The sequence below is a fragment of the Akebia trifoliata genome, chromosome 3 (assembly GCF_017979445.1).
Source record: "Akebia trifoliata isolate Shusen 1 chromosome 3, ASM1797944v1, whole genome shotgun sequence".
Taxonomy (NCBI): Eukaryota; Viridiplantae; Streptophyta; class Magnoliopsida; order Ranunculales; family Lardizabalaceae; genus Akebia; species Akebia trifoliata.
Genome location: NC_141377.1, coordinates 5,382,088 through 5,407,048, shown reverse-complemented (window position 1 = coordinate 5,407,048; position 24,961 = coordinate 5,382,088). Strand labels below are relative to the sequence as shown.

At 34.6% G+C, this 24,961-nt stretch overlaps 4 protein-coding genes and 1 long non-coding RNA gene across 11 annotated transcripts in view; 1 reads left to right on the top strand and 4 right to left on the bottom strand.

Moving 5' to 3' along the window:
* Window positions 1-21: 21 nt before the first annotated feature.
* On the bottom strand, window positions 22-2,037 carry LOC147405709 (uncharacterized). The gene is made up of 3 exons (XR_015176035.1): window positions 961-2,037; window positions 837-885; window positions 22-159 (listed from the first exon to the last, which is right to left on the bottom strand). It is a non-coding gene; the product is annotated as an uncharacterized LOC147405709 (long non-coding RNA).
* Window positions 2,038-3,533: 1,496 nt separating this feature from the next.
* Window positions 3,534-11,270, bottom strand: LOC147405707 (receptor-like protein EIX2). 3 transcript variants are annotated; one of them, XM_086433520.1, is made up of 3 exons: window positions 8,699-11,270; window positions 4,930-4,951; window positions 3,534-4,404 (listed from the first exon to the last, which is right to left on the bottom strand). In XM_086433520.1, the coding sequence occupies exon 1, from the start codon at window positions 10,986-10,988 to the stop codon at window positions 8,706-8,708; it is 2,283 nt and encodes a 760-aa protein (XP_086289646.1). In that variant the 5' UTR covers window positions 10,989-11,270; the 3' UTR covers window positions 3,534-4,404; window positions 4,930-4,951; window positions 8,699-8,705. The 3 variants fall into 3 exon arrangements, with proteins under 3 accessions (XP_086289646.1, XP_086289645.1, XP_086289644.1); XM_086433519.1 differs by having other exon boundaries at window positions 3,534-4,393; XM_086433518.1 differs by lacking the exons at window positions 3,534-4,404; window positions 4,930-4,951 and adding an exon at window positions 8,011-8,149 and having other exon boundaries at window positions 8,675-11,270.
* On the bottom strand, window positions 4,961-5,764 carry LOC147405708 (receptor-like protein EIX2). Its single transcript, XM_086435463.1, has one exon. The coding sequence runs from the start codon at window positions 5,762-5,764 to the stop codon at window positions 4,961-4,963; it is 804 nt and encodes a 267-aa protein (XP_086291589.1).
* The window catches only part of LOC147405700 (receptor-like protein EIX2), a 66,138-nt gene continuing 49,114 nt past the window's right edge, over window positions 7,938-24,961 (bottom strand). Inside the window, exon 4 of the mRNA XM_086434956.1 lies at window positions 7,938-8,138. The gene's annotated coding sequence lies outside the window, so the exon portion shown is untranslated. The remainder of the gene's footprint in view (window positions 8,139-24,961) is intronic.
* On the top strand, window positions 15,265-21,404 carry LOC147405706 (uncharacterized). Of its 5 annotated transcripts, none has more exons than XM_086433510.1 (8): window positions 15,269-17,588; window positions 17,680-17,808; window positions 18,834-19,022; window positions 19,126-19,153; window positions 19,316-19,325; window positions 19,779-20,281; window positions 20,373-20,490; window positions 21,236-21,404. In XM_086433510.1, exons 1-6 carry the CDS (start codon window positions 15,423-15,425, stop codon window positions 20,164-20,166), a joined length of 2,910 nt encoding a protein of 969 aa, XP_086289636.1. In that variant the 5' UTR covers window positions 15,269-15,422; the 3' UTR covers window positions 20,167-20,281; window positions 20,373-20,490; window positions 21,236-21,404. The 5 variants fall into 5 exon arrangements, with proteins under 5 accessions (XP_086289640.1, XP_086289639.1, XP_086289636.1 ...); XM_086433509.1 differs by having other exon boundaries at window positions 19,779-20,275; window positions 21,236-21,400; XM_086433512.1 differs by lacking the exon at window positions 19,316-19,325 and having other exon boundaries at window positions 19,126-19,160; window positions 19,779-20,275; window positions 21,236-21,400.

Sequence of the window (24,961 nt, the reverse complement as noted above, 5' to 3'; positions counted from 1 at the left end):
ATGTAGGTTACAGATATATGTATCAATATAATGTCAAAGTCGATAATTTTGTTGTCTATTGTCTTCTTTCAGTCGCTGAATTGCTACTTTCAATGCTTTAGGCACGAATAATCCCCAAGATTTCTCAACACCAATCATATCCATGATGGTCTGCTACAACTGACAAGACACGGAGATTTACATGATTACACAAAACAAAAATGAATGAATAATAATTTTGGAAAATGTGAAGATGAAGTTCTATTGACCAATGAATTAAATATAAATCAAATTAACTTTCATCTGAAGACTATATATGCTGCAAAATCTTTGATATCTTGTTTATTTATGGAACCTTGGAAGTTGGTACCCATGAGAGAGAGAGAGAGGTAAGCTGTACTTAGAAGTCTTTTACTTCATTAAAGTATGAAAAACATAGGACAAAGATCTCATTTGAGTTACTTGAAGATGAGAGGAAGAGGGGGATTTTTGTTCCCAATCAGCCAACACTTTGTTGTCTCTCTCTATATTTTATCTTCTTCCCCAATCTAACAAACTGATCTATCTAACATAGGCCAAAGATTACACTAACAATTAACAATATAAGCAATGATAATATCTTAATATTGTGTCCTGGACAAAACCCATTTTGTCTTGCAACCCCAATGTGAATGTTATCAATGGATTCATCAACTACTAACAATTAACAATATAAACAATGATAATATCTTAATATTGTGTTCTGCACAAAACCCATTTTGTCTTGCAACCCCAATGTGAATCCATTGACATAATAATATTTGCAAAATCCAATAAGAAACATTTAGAATTTTACTGAGTGAGTCACATGCACTCACCTTCTTGGAAGGTAGGTGGGACAATCTTCTTCAATCAAGCCTAATAAGACTGTAAATTTACACACAATATTAAGCTTAAAATCAAATTAAAAAAAAAAAATCTATAAATAAAATAATTAAACACCTTGTCTTCAATGGTGAAGGAAGAAGAGAGAGGAGTACGAGATTGAGGTGCGTTCTAAGTTTCTTGCTGGTTTGTTAATGGAGTTGTTGGTTCATAGGGTTATTTGTTATCTCATTCTCTTTCAATTAACAATATATATATATATATTTTGTCATTCTTTCAAACTAGTAAAGTCTGGTTGATCGCCGATCATTAACCCATGATCATTGATCATAGATGATAATCAACAAAAACTTATCAATGATCATTTTTAGAAACATTGATCAATTAATGAAGAGAATTCCATCTCTAGATTATTATAAAGTAACTATATCCACCAAACACCACAAGTACATACAGAAAATATAGTAATACCATAACAGTCTGAATAACCCACAAAGATAAACTTGAGAAATCTGAGAAAATATAAAGTGGCAAAGCAAGGTTTAGACAAAAAAAAAAAACTATGAAGATGGTTAGAGATAAACTTTAGAAATCTAGCAAAATAGAGAGTAGTACAAAAACAAAGTTAGGGGAAAAAACTAGTTGAGAGAATTAGAGAAGAACCCAAAAAGATAAACTTGAGACGACCTAAGGAGATACCTGTATTCTTCGGTGGCATTGGAGGAAAGGAGAGGAAGAGATCTACCTTCGTTTTATTTTATCACTCCATCAATATTAACAAAACTAAACCAAAATCAAGATGATAAACATGGGAAATCTAGCAAAATTAATGGAGATTTTTCGAGAGAAGAGGAAGGTTAATGAGATTTCACTGAATTAGAGAGAAGAGGAAGATTAGGGTTTTAATGAGATTTTACCTTACCTCCAATGCCATTGAAGGATTCAAGACATCTCCTTGGATCTTCTTCGGATTAGGGTTTTTTTATGGATAAAAAATAACCGAAATGGTGAGATGGACTAGGGTCGGTTGCCCTTGAAGATTAGGTTTTCTTCATTACATGCTTGAAAATCACATTGTAATGTTTCAAAAAGACCCATTTTTGGTATGAATTAGTTGAATTTTCCTTTTTATTTTTTTTTTCAAATTCTCTACCAGCTCCTAATTTTCAGATTACCCTAGGTTTTTGGTAATAGATGAAAATATATATAGTCTACAAAAGTTCAAATAAATAAATTAAAAAAAAGGGACCAAATTTATACATTTAAATAAAATAAAATATTGGTTAGTAATTAGTGAAAAATTACCTTTGGGCCAATTATTTTTTAGTTTAAATCTGGATAGCCATGTTGGGGACACCATAGTGGACCTTTTGCTTGTAACTTATTTAAAAGATACTAAATAATCTAATTGTGTACTAATTAAAGGAATATATTTAGCCAAAATTAGATTCTAAATAAAATATGGTCAACCTCTCTCTATATTTTCTATTCCTTTTCAGTCTCCACTACAAACAAAATCTTTAGATCTTAATTAAGTTTTCTAAGGCTTCTTTTCAAAAGTTTGATTTGTTTGAAAATTTTATTATTATTATTATTATTATCAAGTGACGATTGAAGAATTATATGTTATTTTACCTAAAGAGTACCCGATGGATAATGGGAGTTTGAGAAACACAAATTAAGGGTAAGTTTACACCTACTCATCACTCTTTGTTTATTTAGTTACTCTTCCCCTCTTTATAATCTTGTGAATTTGGTGGTTTGTATGTGTGTGCGCCGTCTCATGCGTGCATGTAGGGCTTAAAATGTGCAGTGTTGGGTTGGATCTGAGTATATCCATATTTAGCTCCAAAATTTAAATCCCGATCCATACCCAAATCCGTTTCGGATCTATTAGCTAAAACCATATCCGATTCCTAGTCATGTTGCTTTCACTAAATTTGGATCTAGATCCAACTCGATTTAATTACTTGATTCGGGTCGGTTGGTTTGGATAATTCCGGACCATTCAACTTTTCTTTTTTGCTAGATTATTCAATTTTACCATTATAATAAGAATCCATGTTATATTAAATTAGGAAAAAGAGAAATTTTGAAGAATTTAAAAATATATATATTTTAAAGCAATGTCATTCGGATCTAGGCAGATATAGGGATGGATTCATATCCGATTCAAATCAAGCGACATCCCATATTTTTATTCGGATTTACTCCAAGGATCCAAACCCGTTAAATTTGGATTCAGATTACTTGGATTTCAGATAGAATCTGACCCATTTTAATTCTGATATGTGTGTGTTTTGAATGATTAAACTCACCAAATTACAATTGGTGCAGCTGTTTAAGATGGAAGATGTAAGTATGGGGATGTGGGTAGAGCAGTTCAACAGCTCAAGACCAGTGGAGTATATACACAATTTGAAGTTTTGCCAGTTTGGGTGCTTCGACGGTTACTACACAGCTCATTATCAGTCCCCTAGGCAGATGATCTGTTTGTGGGACAAATTGAAACTGGAAGGAAAGCCCCAATGTTGTAATATGAGATGATGATGACGATGGCTACGTTAATGATGTTAGGTGACAACGCCCAAAAAACTGATAAAAGGACCAACACAGCGAAGCTAGTTTTGCAGTTGTAGCATCTCTGTTGTTTTTCAATTGCCCATTCAAATTCATTCATTCTTTTTTCTACTGATGTTTTCCTTTACTCTTTTTTAGGCTTACATGTGTAGATAACATTTTAACAAGTCTTGTTCTTTAATTTATAAAAATACAGAAGATGGCAATTCATTCACGCAAACGTTTTCAGTGTTGGCTTAGTAGAATGCTTTTTTTTGTTTTGGTTTTCTTTTCAATCTATATGCAGTTCTTTGTTTCATTAGAAATTCCCTCGAAAAATGTCAAATTTTGATTCCAACAACCAATGCAACCCAAGTGATGTCAATCAAACATAAGGTAAAATTTTTAGAGATCTCATACAATTGTGAGAATCACTGAATCTTAGTTTAAGAAGAGAAATTTTCTCCCCTCTTCTTTCCAGGAAGAAGATGACTATTTTTCCTTCCAAAAAAAAAAAAATTCTAATTCCCAAAAAGTTCTAACTTGATTCCAAACTCCAAAGTTCAACTCCTACAGTCCTATTGCCATATCTCTAGATTTCAACCAAACACAGAGATCTCCCTTTATGGGTAATAGTTCAAAAGTGGCATTACCATGTTTAGAATGCAATGATATCAGTATATTTTATTATACTTGTTTTCAATTTACCCATTTTTCTATATATGCAGATTAATTGTGAAAAAAAAAATGTAATAAATCTTGATTTAGTAATGAATTGGATTGATTCTCTTAATTGTGGCATTACATGAACCACCCTAGTGTTTATATAAATCTTCATCCCAATTCTCATAAGAACATGATTTGATCTATCACACTACACCTTATTATATTGCATCCAAAGCTCAGGCAACTGAATTAGGCCCATTGCAATGATTTGCCAGCATAAGAAATGAATTCTACACCTTCAGCGATAGCCAGAATGTCACCAATCCTGCAATGTTCCTAAGAATTTCAGCAATATTTTGTTATATTACAAAACTTTCATGACACAAAAAATACAAAAATTACAAACTTTTGCAAGCATACTTAGGTCTATCAATGGATCAGATCGGGGTCAATTTGATATCAATCTGATAAGAATCAGCTTGGATCCAGAATTGATCTGATAAATATCTGATCGGGCTCTTAATGGATCGGGACATGGTCAATCCGTATTAGATCAAATAAGATACATATCAGAACCTTGTTGGAATCTAAATCATTAATCCAAATCCAAAGTTATTGGAACAGATCGGATTCGGGTCTGATCCAATCCATTGACAACCCTATAAGCATACCTAGCAACTCCCAAATGACAAACTCTACATAAAGCTCGAATGTACATAAGAAATTTGTGAAATGATATCCAGAGATAACTATAATCTATAGAGCAATTAAACATAATGCATATTTCTTAGAACATGAACAAGTGGAGTGCATGATTTTCAAGTTATGAATGTGTGTCTGTGTGAGAGAGAGACAGAGTACCTCACTGAAAAACAAATGGAGTGCATGATTTTCAATTTTGAACCAAACTGATCTTGAGCTTCTTCTTCAACCGAGCTGCTCCCACCACTATCATCACAAAAAACTTGTCGTGGATATCATCAAGAAATCGAAAATACGCGTATCTCCAAGTCTTCTTGAATAATAAAACACTGCAAACTCCCAAAAATCCAATCACGAATCCTGATCCCAGTCCAGCATAAAACCAATCTATTTTGGACTGATCTCCTCCATCCACTTTTCCATCTCCATTAGCAAATGTCGGGTATTTATCTGGTTCATCTCCCGGGCATTTCTTCATTAGTGGAAATCCACAGAGTTCAGGGTTGCCACTGTAAATGGATGGGTGTTCATCATAAAGCGTTTGGAGCTGGTTGCCCCATGGAATTTTTCCCTTCAAGTTGTTGTACAATAAGTTTAGATGGCTTAGACTGAGTAAATTCGATATGCTTTGTGGAATAGTGCCTGAAAGTTGGTTTCTGGAGAAATCAAGTGATTCCAATGATCTTAACTCACCAATCTTCTCGGGGATGCGTCCTGACAAGTGGTTGTTTGATAGATTCAAACCGATTAATCCAGCAAGGCGTGTTAACTCTTTGGGGATCCTTCCAACCAAATTATTACTTGAAAGGTCCATGTTGATGAAAAGAAACAGTATCCTTATATATTCAAGTTCTCTTCCTTTCATGACTTCCATTAAGTGGTTCTCATAATTGAAAAACCTATCTAGATTGCTTGTTTGACCAGAAACCATGCTACTGAAATTGCTGAAACAACGAGGGATGCTTCCGGATAGATTATTACTTGCAAGATCCATTATTTGAAGACTAGTTAGATGGCATAATTGAGAAGGAATGTTACCATCAAACATATTTGACCTTAGCCTTAACATTCTTAACAATGATAGATCATTTCCAATCCATATAGGTATTTTTCCAGATAAGTTATTCTCACCAAGGTCAAGAACCCTCAAACTTGTACAATTTTTAAAGGCCAAGGGGAGCTTTCCATGAAAATTGTTTTTGCTCAAGTGTAAATACGTTAGCCAATGCAGATGACCTATCGAGTTTGGAATAACTCCTGATAAATGGTTCTATGATAAATCCATAGTCATCAATTCTTGTACACTACTCCAACATTGAGGAAGATCTCCAGACAAATGGTTTTTAGAGAGGACAAGAATTTGCAGGGATTTCATGGCGCATACTGAGATGGGTATAGTACCATTGAAAAAGTTGCCAGAAAGGATTAAAGTAACCAATTTAGGCATCATATGACCGATAGTTTTAGGTATAGGTCCTGAAATTGAGTTGTTGGAGAGATCCAATACAACTACATTGGAAGGGAATTGTGGTAAGGGACCCTCAAATTTGTTGAAACTTAAAAGTAAAACCAATCGATCAACACTACTTGACGTTGAAAAATTGGGCACTTTACCATATATCCGATTATGAGAGACATTTAATAAATATATATTGGAAGTCAGCTTGGAAAACCAATCTGGTATGGAATCTGAAATGCTAACATTCGAGATGTCCAATTTGAGAAGTTTCGTTTGAGTTCGAAGCCATTTTGGAAACAGAGGCCCTATTTTGGTAGAAGACATATAAAGGTGTATAAGTTGGCAAGGAGGAACCCAGTTAAATCCCACATTCAAAACCAAAGAGTTGTAGCTGATATCAAAATATTCTAACTTTGAGAGTTTAGTAAAGTGAACCTCTGATACAACACCATTTAAGGAATTTCCCATAAGACTCAAGAATTCTAACTCTAAAAGTTGTCCTAGACTCTTCGGAATAGTCCCATTCAATTGATTTCTTCCCAAATCTAATTCAATCAAGGTTGACAATCTCCCAAGAGATGTGGGGATCAGACCATTAAATGAGTTGGATGAAAGATAAAGGCGTTTTAGATTCTTTAATTGGCCCAACCAATCAGGCAAATGCCCACTGAGTTCATTCAATGACAAATCCAATGTTTCTAAGTTGGATAGATTCCTGACATCATCAAGAATGGGAAGATTAGAATTGAAATGATTGAACGAAAGATCAAGGAATTTAAGAGAAGTAGTCAGGTTCCAAAGTGAATTTGGGATTGGACCTTGAAAATCATTGTCGGAAAGATGAAGAGTGGAAAGAGACGTAAAATTGACATATGATGAAGGAGTGGAAGGAAGTTTAGAAAGTCCGCAACGAGACAAACTCAACTCTGATAAAGAAGGAATCAAGTTGATTACTTGTAGCCAATCATCACCGATTTTGGAAAGGTTCACATAGCTCATGTTAAGGTTCTGGAGAGAAGAAAGATGAGAGACCCAATGCAAATTCTCAACACTCAACTGATAATTGGAATCATTATAAAGATAAAAACCATAGAGAAAAGAATCAGTACTAAGATCAAGATAACGTAAGGACGAGAGATTTCCAAGATGATGGGGAACAAATCCACCAAACAATGAAGAAGAGAGATTGAGATATGTTAATTCATGAAGGGATCCAAAGAAATTCGGGATTTTGATTCCTGAGAAATTGTTCCAACTTAAGTCCAAGTAATTCAAATGTTTCAACTCTACAAGTGAAGGATTTACCTCATTCCTCCCCACCAAGCATGCCTTACTATATATGGTGTCTGAGCGAGTTTCTAAATCAAGTGGAAATGGGTTCCGGAGATCAAGCTTGACAACGTGCCTGGTTCTATTGTCGCAGCCAATTCCTTTCCATGTGCAACAATCTTCTCCGATCTAAGAAGAGAGACGATTTGAAGGATCTATTAGACTTTGTTTGAACTGAAGAAGAGCTTTTCTCTCGCTTTCGAAACAATGCAAACCAGAATTTTCTACTTCAATGCACCAGCTGAGCTTAATGCACAATAGTAACACAACCGTAAAACCAAGGAACCTCATCATGGAATGGTGGTTTCAACCATATAAATAATTTTTTCATACAAAAACAACAAAGCCTTATACCAAACATATAGACACCATAGTTTCATAGAGTTTCCCATATCCCACGTACAATTATAGTACTAACATAGCCAACATCGATCTAGTAGTCGAGAAAAAGTCTGCAGCCTTTATTATGCTTGACGTGAAATCTCCAAAGCTTAGGCAACTGAATTAGGCCCATTGCAATGATTTGCCAGCATAAGAAATGAATTCTACACCTTCAGCGATAGCCAGAATGTCACCAATCCTGCAATGTTCCTAAGAATTTCAGCAATATTTTGTTATATTACAAAACTTTCATGACACAAAAAATACAAAAATTACAAACTTTTGCAAGCATACTTAGGTCTATCAATGGATCAGATCGGGGTCAATTTGATATCAATCTGATAAGAATCAGCTTGGATCCAGAATTGATCTGATAAATATCTGATCGGGCTCTTAATGGATCGGGACATGGTCAATCCATATTAGATCAAATAAGATACATATCAGAACCTTGTTGGAATCTAAATCATTAATCCAAATCCAAAGTTATTGGAACAGATTGGATTCGGGTCTGATCCAATCCATTGACAACCCTATAAGCATACCTAGCAACTCCCAAATGACAAACTCTACATAAAGCTCGAATGTACATAAGAAATTTGTGAAATGATATCCAGAGATAACTATAATCTATAAAGCAATTAAACATAATGCATATTTCTTAGAACATGAACAAGTGGAGTGCATGATTTTCAAGTTATGAATGTGTGTCTGTGTGAGAGAGAGACAGAGTACCTCAGTGAAAAACAAATGGAGTGTATGATTTTCAATTTTGAACCAAATTGATCTTGAGCTTCTTCTTCAACCGAGCTGCCCCCACCACTATCATTTCAAACAACTTGTCGTGGATATCTTTAAGTAATCGAAAATACGCGTATCTCCAAGTCTTCTTGAATAATAAAACACTGCAAACTCCCAAAAATCCTATCACGAATCCTGATCCCAGTCCAGCATAAAACCAATCTATATTGGACTGATCTCCTCCATCCACTTTTCCATCTCCATTAGCAAATGTCGGGTATTTATCTGGTTCATCTCCCGGGCATTTCTTCATTAGTGGAAATCCACAGAGTTCAGGGTTGCCACTGTAAATGGATGGGTGTTCATCATAAAGCGTTTGGAGCTGGTTGCCCCATGGAATTTTTCCCTTCAAGTTGTTGTACGATAAGTTTAGATGGCTTAGACTGAGTAAATTCGATATGCTTTGTGGAATAGTGCCTGAAAGTTGGTTTCTGGAGAAATCAAGTGATTCCAATGATCTTAACTCACCAATCTTCTCGGGGATGCGTCCTGACAAGTGGTTGTTTGATAGATTCAAACCGATTAATCCAGCAAGGTGTGTTAACTCTTTGGGGATCCTTCCAACCAGATTATTACTTGAAAGGTCCATGTTGATGACAAGTGACAGTATCCTTATATATTCAAGTTCTCTTCCTTTCATGACTTCTATTAATTGGTTCTCATAAAAGAAATACGAGGACACGAAATAATCATCTATTTCGCTTGTTTGAGCAGAAACCATGCTACTGAAATTGCCAAAACAACGAGGGATGCTTCCAGATAGATTATTACTTGCAAAGTCCATTATTTGAAGACTAGTTACATGGCATAATTGAGAAGGAATGTTACCACCAAACATATTTGACCTTAGCCTTAACATTCTTAACAATGATAGATCATTTCCAATCCATATAGGTATTTTTCCAGATAAGTTATTCTCACCAAGGTTAAGAACCAACAAACTTGTACAATTTTTCAAGGCCAAGGGGAGCTTTCCACGAAAATTGTTTTTGCTCAAGTGTAAATACTTTAGCAAATACAGATGACCTATCGAGTTTGGAATAACTCCTGATAAATTGTTTGATGATAAATCCATAATCTGCAATTCTGGCACACTACTCCAACATTGAGGAAGATCTCCAGACAAATGGTTTTTAGAGAGAACAAGAATTCTCAGGAATTTCATGGTGCATACTGAGATGGGTATAGTACCATTGAAAAAGTTGCTAGAAAGGATTAAAGTAACCAATTTAGGCATCGTATGACCAATAGTTTTAGGTATAGGTCCTGAAATTGAGTTGTTGGAGAGATCCAATGTAACTACATTGGAAGGGAATTGTGGTAAGGGACCCTCAAATTTGTTGAAACTTAAAAATAAAACCAGTTGATCAACACTACTTGACGCTGAAAAATTGGGCACTTTACCATATATCTGATTATGAGAGACATCTAAGAAAGATATATTGGAAGCCAGCTTGGAAAACCAATCTGGTATGGAATCTGAAATGCTAACATTCGAGATGTCCAATCTGAGAAGTTTCGTTTGAGTTCGAAGCCATTTTGGAAACAGAGGCCCAATTTTGGTAGAAGACATAAGAAGGCGTTTAAGTTGGAAAGGAGGAACCCAATTAAATCCCACATTCAAAACCAAAGAGTTGTAGCTGATATAAAAATATTCTAACTTTGAGAGTTTAGTAAAGTGAACCTCTGATAGAACACCATTTAAGGAATTTCCCACAAGATTCAAGTATTCTAGCTCTAAAAGTTGTCCTAGACTCTTCGGAATAGTCCCATTCAATTGATTTTCACTCAAATCTAATATAGTCAAGGTTGACAATCTCCCAAGGGATGTGGGGATCAGACCATTAAATGAGTTGGATGAAAGAGAAAGGTATTTTAGATTCTTTAATTGGCCCAACCAATCAGGCAAATGCCCACTGAGTTTATTGTATGACAAATCCAATGTTTCTAAGTTGGATAGATTCCTGACATCATCAAGAATGGGAAGATTAGAATTGAAATGATTGGACGAAAGATCAAGGAATTTAAGAGAAGTAGTCATGTTCCAAAGTGAATTTGGGATTGGACCTTGAAAATCATTGTAGGAAAGATCAAGCGTGGAAAGAGATGTAAAATTGACATATGATGAAGGAGTGGAAGGAAGTTTAGAAAGTCCGCAACCAGACAAACTCAACTCTGATAAAGAAGGAAGCAAGTTAATTTCTTGTAGCCAATCATCACCGATTTTGGAAAGGTTCACATTGCTCATGTGAAGGTTTTGGAGAGAAGAAAAATGAGAGACCCAATGCAAATTCTCAACACTCAACTGATAATTGGAATCATAGGAAAAAATGTCAGTACTAAGATCAAGAGAACGTAAGGACGAGAGATTTCCAAGATGATGGGGAACAACTCCAACAAACGATGAAGAAGAGAGATTGAGATAAGTTAATTCATGAAGGGATCCAAAGAAATTCGGGATTTTGATTCCTGAGAAATTGTTCCAACTTAAGTCCAAGTAATTCAAATGTTTCAACTCTACAAGTGAAGGATTTACCTCACTCCTCCCCACCAAGCATGCCTTACTATAACGTTCCCAGTCAAGTTGAAATGGGTTCCGGAGATCAAGCTTGAGAACGTGTCTGGTTCTATTGTCGCAGCCAATTCCTTTCCATGAGCAACAATCTTCTCCGATCCAAGAAGAGAGACGATTTGAAGGATCTATTAGACTTTGTTTGAACTGAAGAAGAGCTTTTCTCTCGCTTTCGAAGCAATGCAAACCAGAATTTTCTTCTTCAACGCACCAGCTGAACTTGATGCACAATAGTAACACAACCGTAAAACTAAGGAACCTCATCATGAAATGGTGGTTTTATGTCTCAAAATCAAGTCTTGTATCACTAGGGAAGAATTGTTAGATTAGAGATCGAGAAGTGTCGCCCGAGTCGTCTTGTTATAAGCATAGACTGAAATTCAATGTTTCATGAAACAAGTGTCAAGGAAGAAGCAAAGAATCTTCCCCCACCCACTCTCCGTGTTTTTTTTTGAAATTTCTACTTCAAATTATTGATAGACATTGGCCCCATAACCGTTTCTACTCTTTAGATATTAGGTAAAGACATTGACGTAATTATTATTATTTTTTCCTGTAATTTTGACATACTCCATTATGTTTTGGTGAATATTAGAGAGACCCCTATGTTTTCAATAAGTTGGCATGAGCTCTTTGAGTTCCTTATACATGTAAAAACAACATTGGAGTTAACGAGAGATTTAATTTATTTTAAAAATAACAAAAATACTCATTTATTTTTCTTACAATTAACATGATTTGATGATTGAATATCTCTTTAAGATATCAATCATAGATGGACAAAATTATCTCTTTCAATTTAGAAGTTACTTAAGTGAAACTGTTTTTGGCATTACATATTAATTTCTTAAATTATTTATCATACCCCAAGTTATTTAAGTAATTTGTTTCTTAGCCTTTCTTACACGGCAAAATAAAAAAAAATCTTACCAAGATTTGTGATGGTCAACAAGTAAATTTGTCATTTTGTTTACACAGTCTTTTCGTGTTTTTTTTTTTTTTTTTTTCCTTTTTTCAAAAAATGAGGTCAAGTTAATATGTCGCGTTGTTTAAGGTGATTTAGACAAGACACCTTTGACTTAGGTATTGTGTATGAGACTAAAATAAATTACCTAAATGCACCTGATCATCTTTATATAATCTCTAGAAAAAAAAATCCCTTGATTTTATCTCCAAAACCTTTCATCTTCGACCTTTGTGAGAATTAAAACTAAAATACCCTACATGTCTTCACTGTACCAATTGGTAAAATTGACATTTTTCTTCAAAGAATTGTGCGTGTCTTTTGCTTCATTATTATTTGAACATTATTGATTGGTGTCCCTTTAACATGCACCGTGTTGTGGGGTGTTCTACAGTGAAGAGGATTATGATGTTTGTAAATGCCACTAAGGCCTGGAAGTTATTACCATTTGTGTCACTGTTTGTACTTAGACGACCAATTTTCCATTGGATCATTCCCAAAAAATAATTGAATTTAAGATTTTCATATTGAGCCCACAAAGATAGTGTTGGGTTAATAATTAGTTTCTAAACTAACATTTGTATTCGTTGCTATTTAAAAACAATGACTTTGAAAAATGAATACATTTTCCAATATGCAATCAAATGGAGGTAAATTTTCTCACTGAAAATCCAAATTCCATACTTTTTTTTCACAAATTTCACATTTTATGAAAAGTAAATTTCCAAGTACAATCAAACGTACCCTAAATCTAAAGTAAACAAAAAGTATGAAAATAAGCATTTAAATTGTCCTTGAATCTTTCGGTGGTAACTTAATGTTCATTTCTTAACGGTCTCTCATTATTTTCAAGGTCAACTTATATTGTCGAGCTCACCATTTTTTATTTATTATCAAGGTCGCCACTTTTTATTTGTTGTCAAGGTCACCAATTCTTAAAGTCTGAGTTCAACATTTTTATTATTGAACCCAATAATTTTTAAAAATTGTCGAACTCGACGTTGTAAAATTTACTCATTTTTGTTTTTCAAGATTTTTCGACTAAAATACATGAAATATCAATTAAAAACTTGATATAACAACTTGTCTAAAATAATTTTTAAACCAAAAGAACCATCCTTGATCAATTTTTATAAAAAAAAAAATCTTAATTTTTTACATGTCTTTAAAATGATTGAAAAAACCCTTAAAAAAGACTTATGTGTTCCTCTCAAATCCTTTACATCAGAATGGGACTTTGAAACTCGATTGGCATGCTAAAACTCCAAAAAAATTGGAGGAAAATGGTGAGTTCAAATTTAGAACGCATTTAATGCTTCAATCATGAGAAATGCAGGGTTCATGGATTGATTAGGAAGAAAAGTTTAACTAAATGGATTATTAAGAAAAGTCCTAAAATTTAGGGACTAATTAGAAAGAAATCCCTCTATTAGGGTTCTCTGAGTAATTTTCCTTTAAAAGGTGAACTTTAGAGGAGAAGTGATATTTTGCAATAGCATTGAGTAGTGGTATTTTCATATGAGAAAAAAAATATTTTTATTATAAAATACAATTGTAGGGCCCATTGTTACTATAGTTACGAGGATAAATGTCTCATTCATCCCTTTATGTGAGTCCCACTATATTAATTTTTTTCTTCACCCTTCCAACTTTATTGTCTTTCCTCTCCTCCCCCTACTTTTATCATTTTTTTTAATTATACCCCTTTAATTACTATTTTTGATAAAATTGGAGGGATATTTATAAAAGTGATAAAATTATAGGTATTATTGAAAAGCGTGAGAAGAGAAAAGACAATAAAATTAGAAAAAATTACTTAAAAGACCCTCGCTGAAGGGTTTCTTTCTAATTAGTCCCTAAGTTTTAAGTAGTTGCTTGACAAGGCATTTAGCAACTTTTTTTCTTTCTAAATGGTCCATGGACCTCATCTCCTACATTTCTCATGATTGAATGTCCTAACTGTTCAAATTAATTGTTTTCATCCAAAAATTGAATTTTTGATATCTCAATCAAGTTTCAGAGACTCATTACGTCATAAAGGATTTTTTTAAAAAAAAAGAATAAGTCATTTTCAAGAGTTTTTTCACAACTCTTTTGAAGATGTACGTAAAAAAATTAAGGATTTTTCATTTTTTTTCTTAGTTTTTTTTAATGAAAATCGATCAAGAATGGTTCTTTTGAGTTGAAATCATCTAAACAAGATGTTATCTCAAGTTTTTAGTTAATCTTTCCATGTATTTTTATCAAAAAACTCGAAAATTGAAAATAAGTGGATTTTACCAGGGTTGAGTTCACCACTTTTTATTTTAAAAGTGGTGAACTTGACAATAATGTAAAAATGTTAAGTTCGACAATAAATAAAAAGTGGTGAACTTGATAGTAAAATTTTTGAACTTGACACTAAATAAAAAGTGTCGAATTCGACAATAAAATTTGTGAAATCAACAATAAGAAGGATCATTTAGAAAGAAAAAAGTTTATTAAATGTCATATTAAGCTACCCAACAAAACTTAAGGATTATAGAAAGAAACCCTTCCGTGAGAGTCCTTTAAGTAATTTTCCCGTTAAATTATGGTCGAACGACTTGCTTAATGGGTGGATAGAGATAAAAATTTGAGAAAAAAAACGGAGAGAATTAAGTTCAAGTGTAGTTATAGATTAACGGTGTGATAATATCACATCCCGTTTTTACTTGCACAGCTGCACTTCATTGGTTTTAGAGGAATCAACTTGGCCGGTTTAAACGAGTTTCTTTCGGTTCAACCCGGTCGAGGCCAAATCGGGTTCTTCAAAAACCATTGGACCGTTGATATTTGGTCTGACTGTGTCGTCTTCTTCACCCGCCTTCACTCTCACAAAGATATTTAAATTTGAAAGACCGCCTCATCAAGAATTCAAAAACCAAGAAAATAAAACAAAGAAATACAGAGAAAAATCTCCGCCATTGTTGTTAGCTCAGATATATATATATATATATATAGAGAGAGAGAGAGAGAGAGAGAGAGAGAGAGAGAGAGAGAATGATTGATCGATTGCAATGTTTTTCCTTCTTGTTTGAATCTCTCTGTTAATCTTGCTAATACGTCTGCATTTGTGGATCAAATTGAATAAAAATCAACGGTTTTTGCTCTCAATTTGACCATCAATGGAGCCTAAGGAGCGAGGTTCTGCTGCTAGGGCTTCTGCCTCCATAGAAGATGAGCGGAAGCAAAATCTCACTCGATCTGGTGATTTCGATCAATCTGACACTTCGATCGAACTCGATTGCGAGGAAACCCTAATCTCTGTTAGACAGGAAAACAACGCCAATGCCCTAAATCTCATTGAGGAATTGAATCTCTGCAACAGGACCTCAGCTGTTATCCACCGTATGAAAGGTTTAATTTCTTTTAAAATTGCAACCCTAGTTAATGATCTTAATGAGAAAGAAATACATCTGAAGGATGCAATCGAATCTGCAAGAAAAGTGGTTTCATTGTTTCCAAATTGCATCGATTATGTTCACTTCTACGCTAGTCAACTCTACTTTGCTTCAAATGATTGTAAAGGGTATGAAGAAGTTGTTCAAGAATGTCGTCGGGCATTATCGATTCAAAATTCCATACCAGAGACTGGTGTAGCACATAATATGAAGCAGAACCTTCATTTGATTATTCAAAGATCCAACATTGCTTTGATATCGATTTGGATGAAGAAACTTCGGACTAAAACTGTTGGGGAGAAGGTTGGGTTGGTTACCATGAAACAGATATCGAAAGACTCAATTGAGGTTGAGCATAAGAATGAGATTTCGGTTCCCACCAAAAAGATATCGGAAGTTGAGTTGCGTAATAAGAGCAAGAAATCAAACAAGACAGAGGAAGAGCGTAGGAAGGAGATTGAGGTTCGTGTCACTGCTGCAAGAATCTTGCAACAGCAGCAGAAATCTACTTCGCCCCAATCAAAGGATGACAAGGAGGAGAATTACCGAGTGAGCAAAAAGATTGACCCCTCGGTGGTGGTGAAGAGGAATCGGATTCTATCATATTGGGATACTTTGATTCTCGATAAGAAGCAAAGTTTGCTCAAAGTGAGTGTTCACGATCTTGAGGCCTATTTCAAGGATGGATTGGAGATGAGAGTTCTGTCAGAAGCTGTATCTTTTGGCAAGGCCAATGGGAATTGGCAATTCTGGGCTTGCCCAAGCTGCAATGAGATATTTACTGATTATGATTCACTTATAAAACATGTTCTAAGGGAGCACGTAAAAGTTCCACCGCTATCTGTCTTTCCTGAAAAAGTTGGAAATAATTGGGTTTCCATGATTCACAATGGTAAATGGCTTCCAATAGATATTTCTAAGGCATTAAGAATGCTTGAAGGATCAAAAGATACATCAGAGTCTTCTCCCGATAAGAGGAAGGTATCTTATTTTGGATGTTATTGGCCACTTTCTGATGATTCTGAGCGTATGGAACTCCTTGAAAAGGTTCAAACTATGCTTCAGTTGCTTCTGAAACATAAATATCTTACTGAGGGCCATATTACTAATGTGATACAATTCACCATGGACAAGATACAATGTATCCCTCACATAGGTTCACGGGTTCTTTGCATTATCTTGGAAAAAACACTGTTCGGCTTATGCTTCTTGTCACCTTCACAGCTTAAAAAAATCCTCAAATTTTTAGGAGAACTTTCTGATTATTGTGGGTTAGTAAGAGAGAAGGATAGCACCATAGATGATGAGACACACAGTGTTACTCAGGAATCTGAAATCAAAGAGGGGATCATTCTTTGTGGCGGTTCTTTATGTTTCCTTTTGGACGATAGTGCTCATTGTGAGGCAGTGTTAGCCTGGATATTAGAAGGTCCTACGAGTCAGGAACAACTGGCTTCATGGAAATGTCTGAGGGACAATAAAATACGTTGTGGATTGGAAATTCTGCAAAAGATCAATGAGGAAAATTCCCTCATACAGAGCTTAGGTGAGAGTAAATGTGAGCAACTGAACCGTGAAATAGCTTTGGAGGCAGTTGAGAGACTCTATCTCAGAGAGCGTAAAGAAAGGGTGAAAGCTACCGAATTTGTTTCTCAAAGTTACGAGGTAGTCCTCCAGAAGCACAAAGAAGAGCTTGTTGAGAGGAAGAATGAGTTTGAAGCTGTATCAAATGTTCTCAATGAAGCTCAAGGTCTGAAAGTCACACAATTTGGATACGAGGAATCTTTGACTAGCAAAGATGAGGATTGGAGAATGCAGGACTTACTGTATCAAGCGGACACTTGCGTAGAAGCAGCATTTCTGAGACACAAGGATTGGTTCTCTGTAGAGGTGGGTCTGTTGGTAGTTTTACCTGCAAACTTAAACCATGACTTGTGATCCATGCCATCTTATTTTAATGACATTGTATTCATTCTTGTAGCTCAGCAAAATTGATGCTAAGATCTTTCACTCTGTCACTGCTATCTGGGCATTGGAGTCAAAGCTTTGGTCTTGTTCTGCCCATGATTATCAGGCAATTATATTGCCTCTTCTGAAGTCATTCTTGCAGGTATATAATGGTATTTTTACCTGATTTATGAACCCATCCCATTTATCAGCCATTGTGTATATGTTGGAAACAGGACATAGTTTGCACGATCATCCATTTCAAGATGTCTATGGGTTCACAAGAAAACAATAAAGCATTCCAAATAACCACATCAGGTTTCATCAGCATTGTTCTCATGATCTCCTTTGCCCTGTCAAACAGACCCATGGCCAAACAGATCAACCAAGCATCCATAGAGAAATACCTAATACCATCTTCAACCAATCCTCCATGACTGCAAGCATTCAGAACACTATTAACGCTACTGCATTGGGCTGAAAAACCATACCGTCCATCTTCAAGTAGAGTTCAATTGCTTTTCTGCTTTCCTCATTTGCAGCCAGACCAAGAGTCAACACTCTTCTTACCCATTCCTTCGAATGCTTGAACCATGACTTCTAAGCAACCTCACTTAGCGTAAATGTTAATGAGCGCTGAACCAAGATTCTCATCGAGCTCAATATCATGCTTGTCGATATAAGTGTGGCCCCACATATACATAATGACCGTTGTTCTTCAATTTTTGAATCTTTTAGTTAAGACTCTTTTAGTTTTGGACCTTCAATAGCGCACATTGTACAGAAATCTTTTTTGATGGTGAAGTTTTCATCAAATCTGCTATTCTTGAGGGAAAATCAGTCTGGTTTGAATTATATGGTAGTTGTTCTCTTAGATTTTGATTAACGGAAATAATTCGGATCTGCAATATTTTTGCAGTGAACCTTCGATTAAAATTTAAAAAAATCACAGTTTTTTTCATATACTATTTGCTTTTAGATTTCGATGAAATTGTAAATAACATTTATTTGTTTTCAATCGTATTTCAAAGTGTAGTCAGATTGGCATTTGTTATATTGTCAGCATGTTATTCCCTATTTTCTTTTATTTGTTTTTATGGTTACACCTGTTTGAATATAAATTTTCATGTTCTTGGTGTTAACTCTCATTTACTTATAAAAAAAAGAAGTGTTAACTCTCTTTTTCAGTCACACTTGGAGGAAATCGCGGATAAATATGCTACAGAGAAAGCCGAGGCTGCAGAAAAGGCATTATTATCTGAACTTGCGCTTGACAACAAAAAGAGTATCAATAAAGGAGGTGATCATTCAAAACAGAAACATAAGTCAAAGAATAAGAAAAAGAACAAGGGTAACCGAAAAGCTAAGGATTTAAAGGTTGTAATTGTCTGTGTCTTGTTGAGTTCTTTTATTAGGTGCATGTTTAATTTAATATACAACTTCATTGACGTGGGGGCTAATGCTTTCCTGAATTTTGCAGGCTAGTGGTGGTAATGAAGATATTGCAGAACAGACGTACGTCTCTTTCTTAGGGGTGCAACTTGGTCTGGTTCAAACCGAGAACTGAACCAAACCGATAGCTTTGGGCTGGTTTGTTCAGCTTGGAACAAGTTGCGTTTCGGTTCTGGGTTTAGAAAATGGAGAACCGGTCAATTTGGTTCGGTTCTCAGTTCAAGACTCGTATAGAACCAAACCAAACCGAGAACGAACCTTATAAAATAAATATATTCATTTATTATGAATTATTTTAGGAGTTAGGACATAGTTAATGACTTCTTTATGGATAAACTAATGATTTTTTTTAATGAAAAGATTAATGATTTATTATATGAAATTTTATGTTTATTATTTATTTATTTTATTAATAAAAATCTGTTGTTTCCAACTAGGTTTATAGGATATTGGCAACCCATAGAACCAAACTGAACTAAACCAACCTTAGTCTGGTTTGGGTTGGTTTGGTTCTGATTCTTATTTAGTGAAACCGACCTATGTTGGTTTGGTTCATATTTAGCCACAAACCGAAACAAGTTGGACCCCTTCTCTTTCTTGTTAGTTAGGCACACGCATGATCCTTCTTTTTCTTCACTACTATCGCTATTTTTTATTTATGTGCTAATGTGCATACTGCAGTCACTTTCCTGTTATCTCGAATGACTTGAAACAGAAGGAAGAGGAATTTAGACTTCAACTTGAGCCTGAAACAGATGCAAAAAGGCTTGAAGAAACCCTGGAGTATCAAATGAGAATCGAGAATGAGGCCAAACAGAAGCTCCAAGCAAAACTACATGAGAAGGCTAGTGGAAGCATTCTAGAGAACGTGGCACCAGAATTGTCTGTTGTTAACTCAATGCCCAATTCTGGTGATCCAAATGTTCATGACCAGCTGAGACATGATGTTCATAACCAGAAACTTGAGTTGGAACGATCTAGAACAAATTCTGGAGGGCCCGACATGGTGCTGAGTTCAGAAGTTGAGATCCCCTCAATTAGCTGTCATGAGAAGCCTCAGGAACCTTAAGAGGATCCATTGGTGGGGAAGCCTGATCTGTCAAAAGATATATTAAGCGTGCCTATACAAAGTGCAGAGGGAACTGCATTGTCTAGCATATCCTCTACCAATTCTGAAGGTCAAGGTTAACAGCTCTTTAATAACACCACATATTTGTTGGTCAAAGTATTCCATCTGTTGGAAGTTGTCCCCTAAATCATACTCATTTCTTGCAGGAACTTTGGAAGTTTTGCCTACTGGTCAATGCCAATGGAAAACGAAGGCAAAGCAAACAACAGTACCAATCTGCCAAATCACTTGAAAAAAAATCTCGAGCCTTGTCATCTGAAAAAGGTAATTATGAAGTTAGGAATTCACCAATTGATGATCGCACCAAAGAACAAGCTAATTATGAGCTTTGTGGTGGTCATCAAGAACATGGCTGTACTTTGGTGCACTAGAATAGTACTGTTCTTTGCATTTATTCTTCTTTCTACCTTAGGTTGGACTTAGTAATTTTAAATTTTAACTTCCTTATTATTATTATTATTATTATTATTATTATTATTATTATTTATACATAAAGAACAATGTTATACATAGAAAAAGGGAGGCCGTGGAGACCTCGAAATACAAGTAGAAGGAAATGAAGAGAAAAAAAAAAAAAAAAAAAGGAAAGAAAGAACAACAATGTGTCTTCAGTTAAACGAATCCTGCCTAAATAAACAACCCTAAAAAAAAAACTTTTGAACTCCTTAATACATAAAACCTAGAATGCCTACAACTTACATTAAAAATACATAAATTTTAGAACACCAACTATGACCTCCTGTATAGATCTATATTTCTTATGAAAAGCCTACTATTTTTTCCCTCTAGATGTGCCAACAAACGGCAATTTGGGCCCTGAATGTTATTTTGTAATTCGCAGGTTTACTATTATGGACATCACTATCTATGTTTTATTTATAATCATCAGGATGAAAGATGGTTCCTATATGACGACCAAACTGTCAAGGTCAATTTCATTTATTTTTTTTAATCTTGTTTAGTTCTTTTTTTTTTTTTTTTTTTTTTTTTTCAAATTTGATTCATTCAGGTAACTGGCAGTTGGAACGATGTTCTCACCACATGTAAAAGAGAGCGTTTACAACCTCAGATTCTTTTCTTTGAAGCTGTACATTAACTTTTACTACTTAGGACATTTTTGGATATATGTATTTGGGGGTTCAGGACACAAGTCATCAATAAATATGTTTGTTGCTACTTAGGACATTTTTGGATCAATTGCTTCCTAATTGTTGAGTGTACATTTTCCTCCACTCTTGCGTGTGTCATACCCCAATTAAGCCAAGTCACTCTCTTATATTAATAGATCTTCCCCTCTCCTACAGAATGGTCTTTGAGAATAGGGCTGCCAACTCGGGTGGGTTGGGGATCAACCCATGCCCAACCCGACCTCGGGCATGTCCAAGGTACAGCCCTATTCTGGATGAGTCAGTTAGTTGTTGTTGGGGGAAGATTGGCAGAAAAAAAGGAGTTTTCGAAGAAAATGTGATATCTAGGTGTATGATTGTGCATTTTGCAGGAATCATTTTCCTTGAGACGACTATTTTTCCTCTTAATAGGAAAATATTCTCCAAGAAAATTATTCTCTTACTATTACCCAGCTCACCACCTCTTGATACCAAAAAACCAATTGTCTTTATCATATTTTGCTGGGTGCAGTCAAATACCGGCAACTCTTTTTTGAAAAAAAGAAATCATTTCTTGAAGACCATTTTCTTAAGAAATATGTATTTTGAGAAAACTCTTTCTCCACAATTATACACACCCCTAATTTTTATTATTTCTATCCAGTGGATTATATCATTTCTATTATGAGCTTTATTGGCCCATGGATGGAATTTACACCCATAGAAAAATGCCTAAATGCCAAACATTCATCAAATTTGAGTGATATTATTGCCACACTAACTATTACTAATGCCACACCAATTCCTATAAAAATCACAAAAAAATTGCACACAATTGGTCTGGCGTTAGTAAAAACTGGTGTGACAATAAAAACTCTCTTATTTATTTATTATTTTCTCTGCAAATTCCATTGAAAGGCATAAATAGCATTGTCTCTTAGGTATTTAAATTTCACTCATGAATAAAATTAATTATCTTTTCAACAAAAAAAAAAAATGTTCCCATCTAAGTACCATTCTGATACCTAAATAAAAGAAAACTCTAATTTCAAGGTAAGATTCTCACTTGTTTTAGCAAATTCGGTAAGTACCAAATAAAATTTTCTATCGAACATTATAAAACAGATTATATAGGTACCTATTGAATATAACTTTCTCATGTGAAGGGCATCGACTCAATTAGAAGTGCTAGGGTAAGAAAAGCAAGTAAGATCAAAACTTAAAATCCCCATTAAAATCTTTCTAGATGCAAAGAAGAAGAAGAAATAAGAGAGAGAGAGAGAGAGAAAGGAGAAGAAAAAGAGAAAGATTCGATATCTTTAAGTGTGTCCAATAAGTAGTAGAGGTAAAAGCAAATTATTAGGTGTGTGCAAACGATTATTTTAAAGTTAAAGTAGATTTCACAAGTAAGTGGGTGCATTGAGCTATTTCAATGCGTGCAAATAGACCCACCCTACTTAAAAACATATTTAATCTATATAATAAAACACAACTAAGTTACTACAGTTTTGTATTTTTTGAGGTGGGAGTAAACGTTTCCACAACTACAATTTTGTGGTTGGACAAATGTCTCATTAACCTACACCATAATTTTTTGTCTTTCTTCTTCACTTATTTTAATTTTATTATATATCCTCTTTAACCCACTTTTTTATTTTTCATTTTTTACCTCTTAACCTCCAAAATTTTAATAATATACCTCCTATTTTGTTTTTTCACTTTTACCCCCCTTAACCTTCAAAGAGGATGCCCGAAGAATTCTATTATGTAAATAAGTATTATTCTTCACAGATACATAAAGAGAAATATTTTCCTTACAAACTTAGTAATATTGAAAGTCTTACTAAGAGTCGTTTTGCTCAATTGGATTATCACATCAACAATCCATCATCACAACCCTCTAATTTCTTCAAAAAACTCAAATCCAAAACAAAAAAACAAAAAAAACATCAAAAACAATTTCTTTTGAGTTTGATCCAACAGTAAAAAGTAACTTTTTTTAAATTTTATTTTTTCAAAGTTCATAGAATTTTATCCTCTACAACCTTGAAGTATCGGATCATGTTTTTGGATGCCACGAGGTGAGCCCAAGGACCCTTAATGATGGTGAAAGCCTTAGTAACTTAGTAAAGCTAGTCAAACTCATAGATAAAAGATTATCTTTAGGCATAGAAGTAATCTTTTGTGTGCTATTTTGCACTAATATTTTCATATGAGAAAGAAGTATATTATATCAATTATTACCTCGTAATGAAATATATCCCATGAGAAAATTAATCCTTCCCATATCACTTTATTATCTTTAATGGTAATAACATTATATGCTTGGGTATCAATGCCTTTTGTTCTTTTCTCATAGAAAATTCAGTCTATAAGTAGTGACATAATAGTGAATAATTGGAGGATTGAAATCTTTTATCATAATAACTAAGGGTCCCGTTCGCTGGCTAACAGATTGGCAGACGGATTGGCAAACTTTTTTAATCCGTTGGATCTAACGACATCGAACGGACGCGATTTAATCTCACACTAACTGTTTAAATTATAAAGTTATAAAAGTATTTACAGTGCCATCCCTTAAGTTATACATAATTTGTGCTTCCTCCCTCTCCTCTTTAAACCAGAGAGGTTCTAACAGAGAGTTCTCTTTCTCTTCGAAGAGAACTCTCTCTGGCTCTCTCTTCTCACTCTCTTCTCTCTCGCTCTCACTCTCTCATTCCCTCTCGCTGCCTCTCTCTCTCTCTCTCGCCTTATTCCTCGTTGAAACCCTCGTACGAACGGTTCACTCTTGCTTTCTCTCTCACTCTCGCTGCCTCCCTCTCTGCCTCTCTCACTCACTCTCGCTGCCTCTCGCCCTATTCATCGCTGAAACCCTCGCACGAACGACTTTCGTTCTCATTCTCTCTCGCACAAACACGAACACGAATGGGACCCTATTCCTCGCTGCAATTCCATCTCACGAACACGAACGGCTGCCAATCTCTTGCCCTATTTGACAGAACTGTAAGTTTTTTTTCATTTTTTTTTTTTGAAATTTCTCAGACTTGTATGTTATTATTCTATGAACATGACTAATTTATTCATTCGTGAAGTCAAAAACATCCGGAATTATTGTGATTTGATTTTCGATTTGATTTATTGTGATTTTAGTTTTCGATTTTTTGAAGACAATAAATCAGGAATTATTTAGGGTTTTTTTTTCTGATTTAATTTTTTTGGGTTAATTATTTTCTAGCTGATGATCATGTTATGATTTTATTTGTTTAAGGTTTTTTTTTTTTTTCCGATTTTATTTATTGTGATGCATTTATTTCAAATCTGGATATTTATTTAAAAAAATTCTGATTTTGATTTGGGTAGCTAAAAAAATCCTTTTTTCTGACGAATTGAATTACAGAATCTCAGCCGAGTTGTATGAAGTCTAATTCCCACTAGATGTATGATCCTTATCATTTTAAAATACTAGGAAGAGGTTATGAGTATGAATCAGGTAGAAGTTTTATTATGTTTGATGCTTAGCTCTGAATTATATTAATATTAGAATAATATAAATATGACTATTTTAGATGGGCGGTGTATTGTTTTCTTATACACATCTTCATTTTAAAACGTGGCGAATATTCATGTAG

Coding starts and splice junctions, on each gene's coding strand:
- LOC147405708 (XM_086435463.1), bottom strand. CDS start 5,764: ATGGATCTTGCAAGTAATAATCTATCCGGAAGCATCCCTCGTTGTTTC.
- LOC147405707 (XM_086433520.1), bottom strand. CDS start 10,988: ATGAGCAATGTGAACCTTTCCAAAATCGGTGATGATTGGCTACAAGAA.
- LOC147405706 (XM_086433510.1), top strand. CDS start 15,423: ATGGAGCCTAAGGAGCGAGGTTCTGCTGCTAGGGCTTCTGCCTCCATA. Junction 17,589..17,679: donor AGGATTGGTTCTCTGTAGAG/GTGGGTCTGTTG, acceptor TCATTCTTGTAG/CTCAGCAAAATTGATGCTAA. Junction 17,809..18,833: donor TTCTGAAGTCATTCTTGCAG/GTATATAATGGT, acceptor TCTCTTTTTCAG/TCACACTTGGAGGAAATCGC.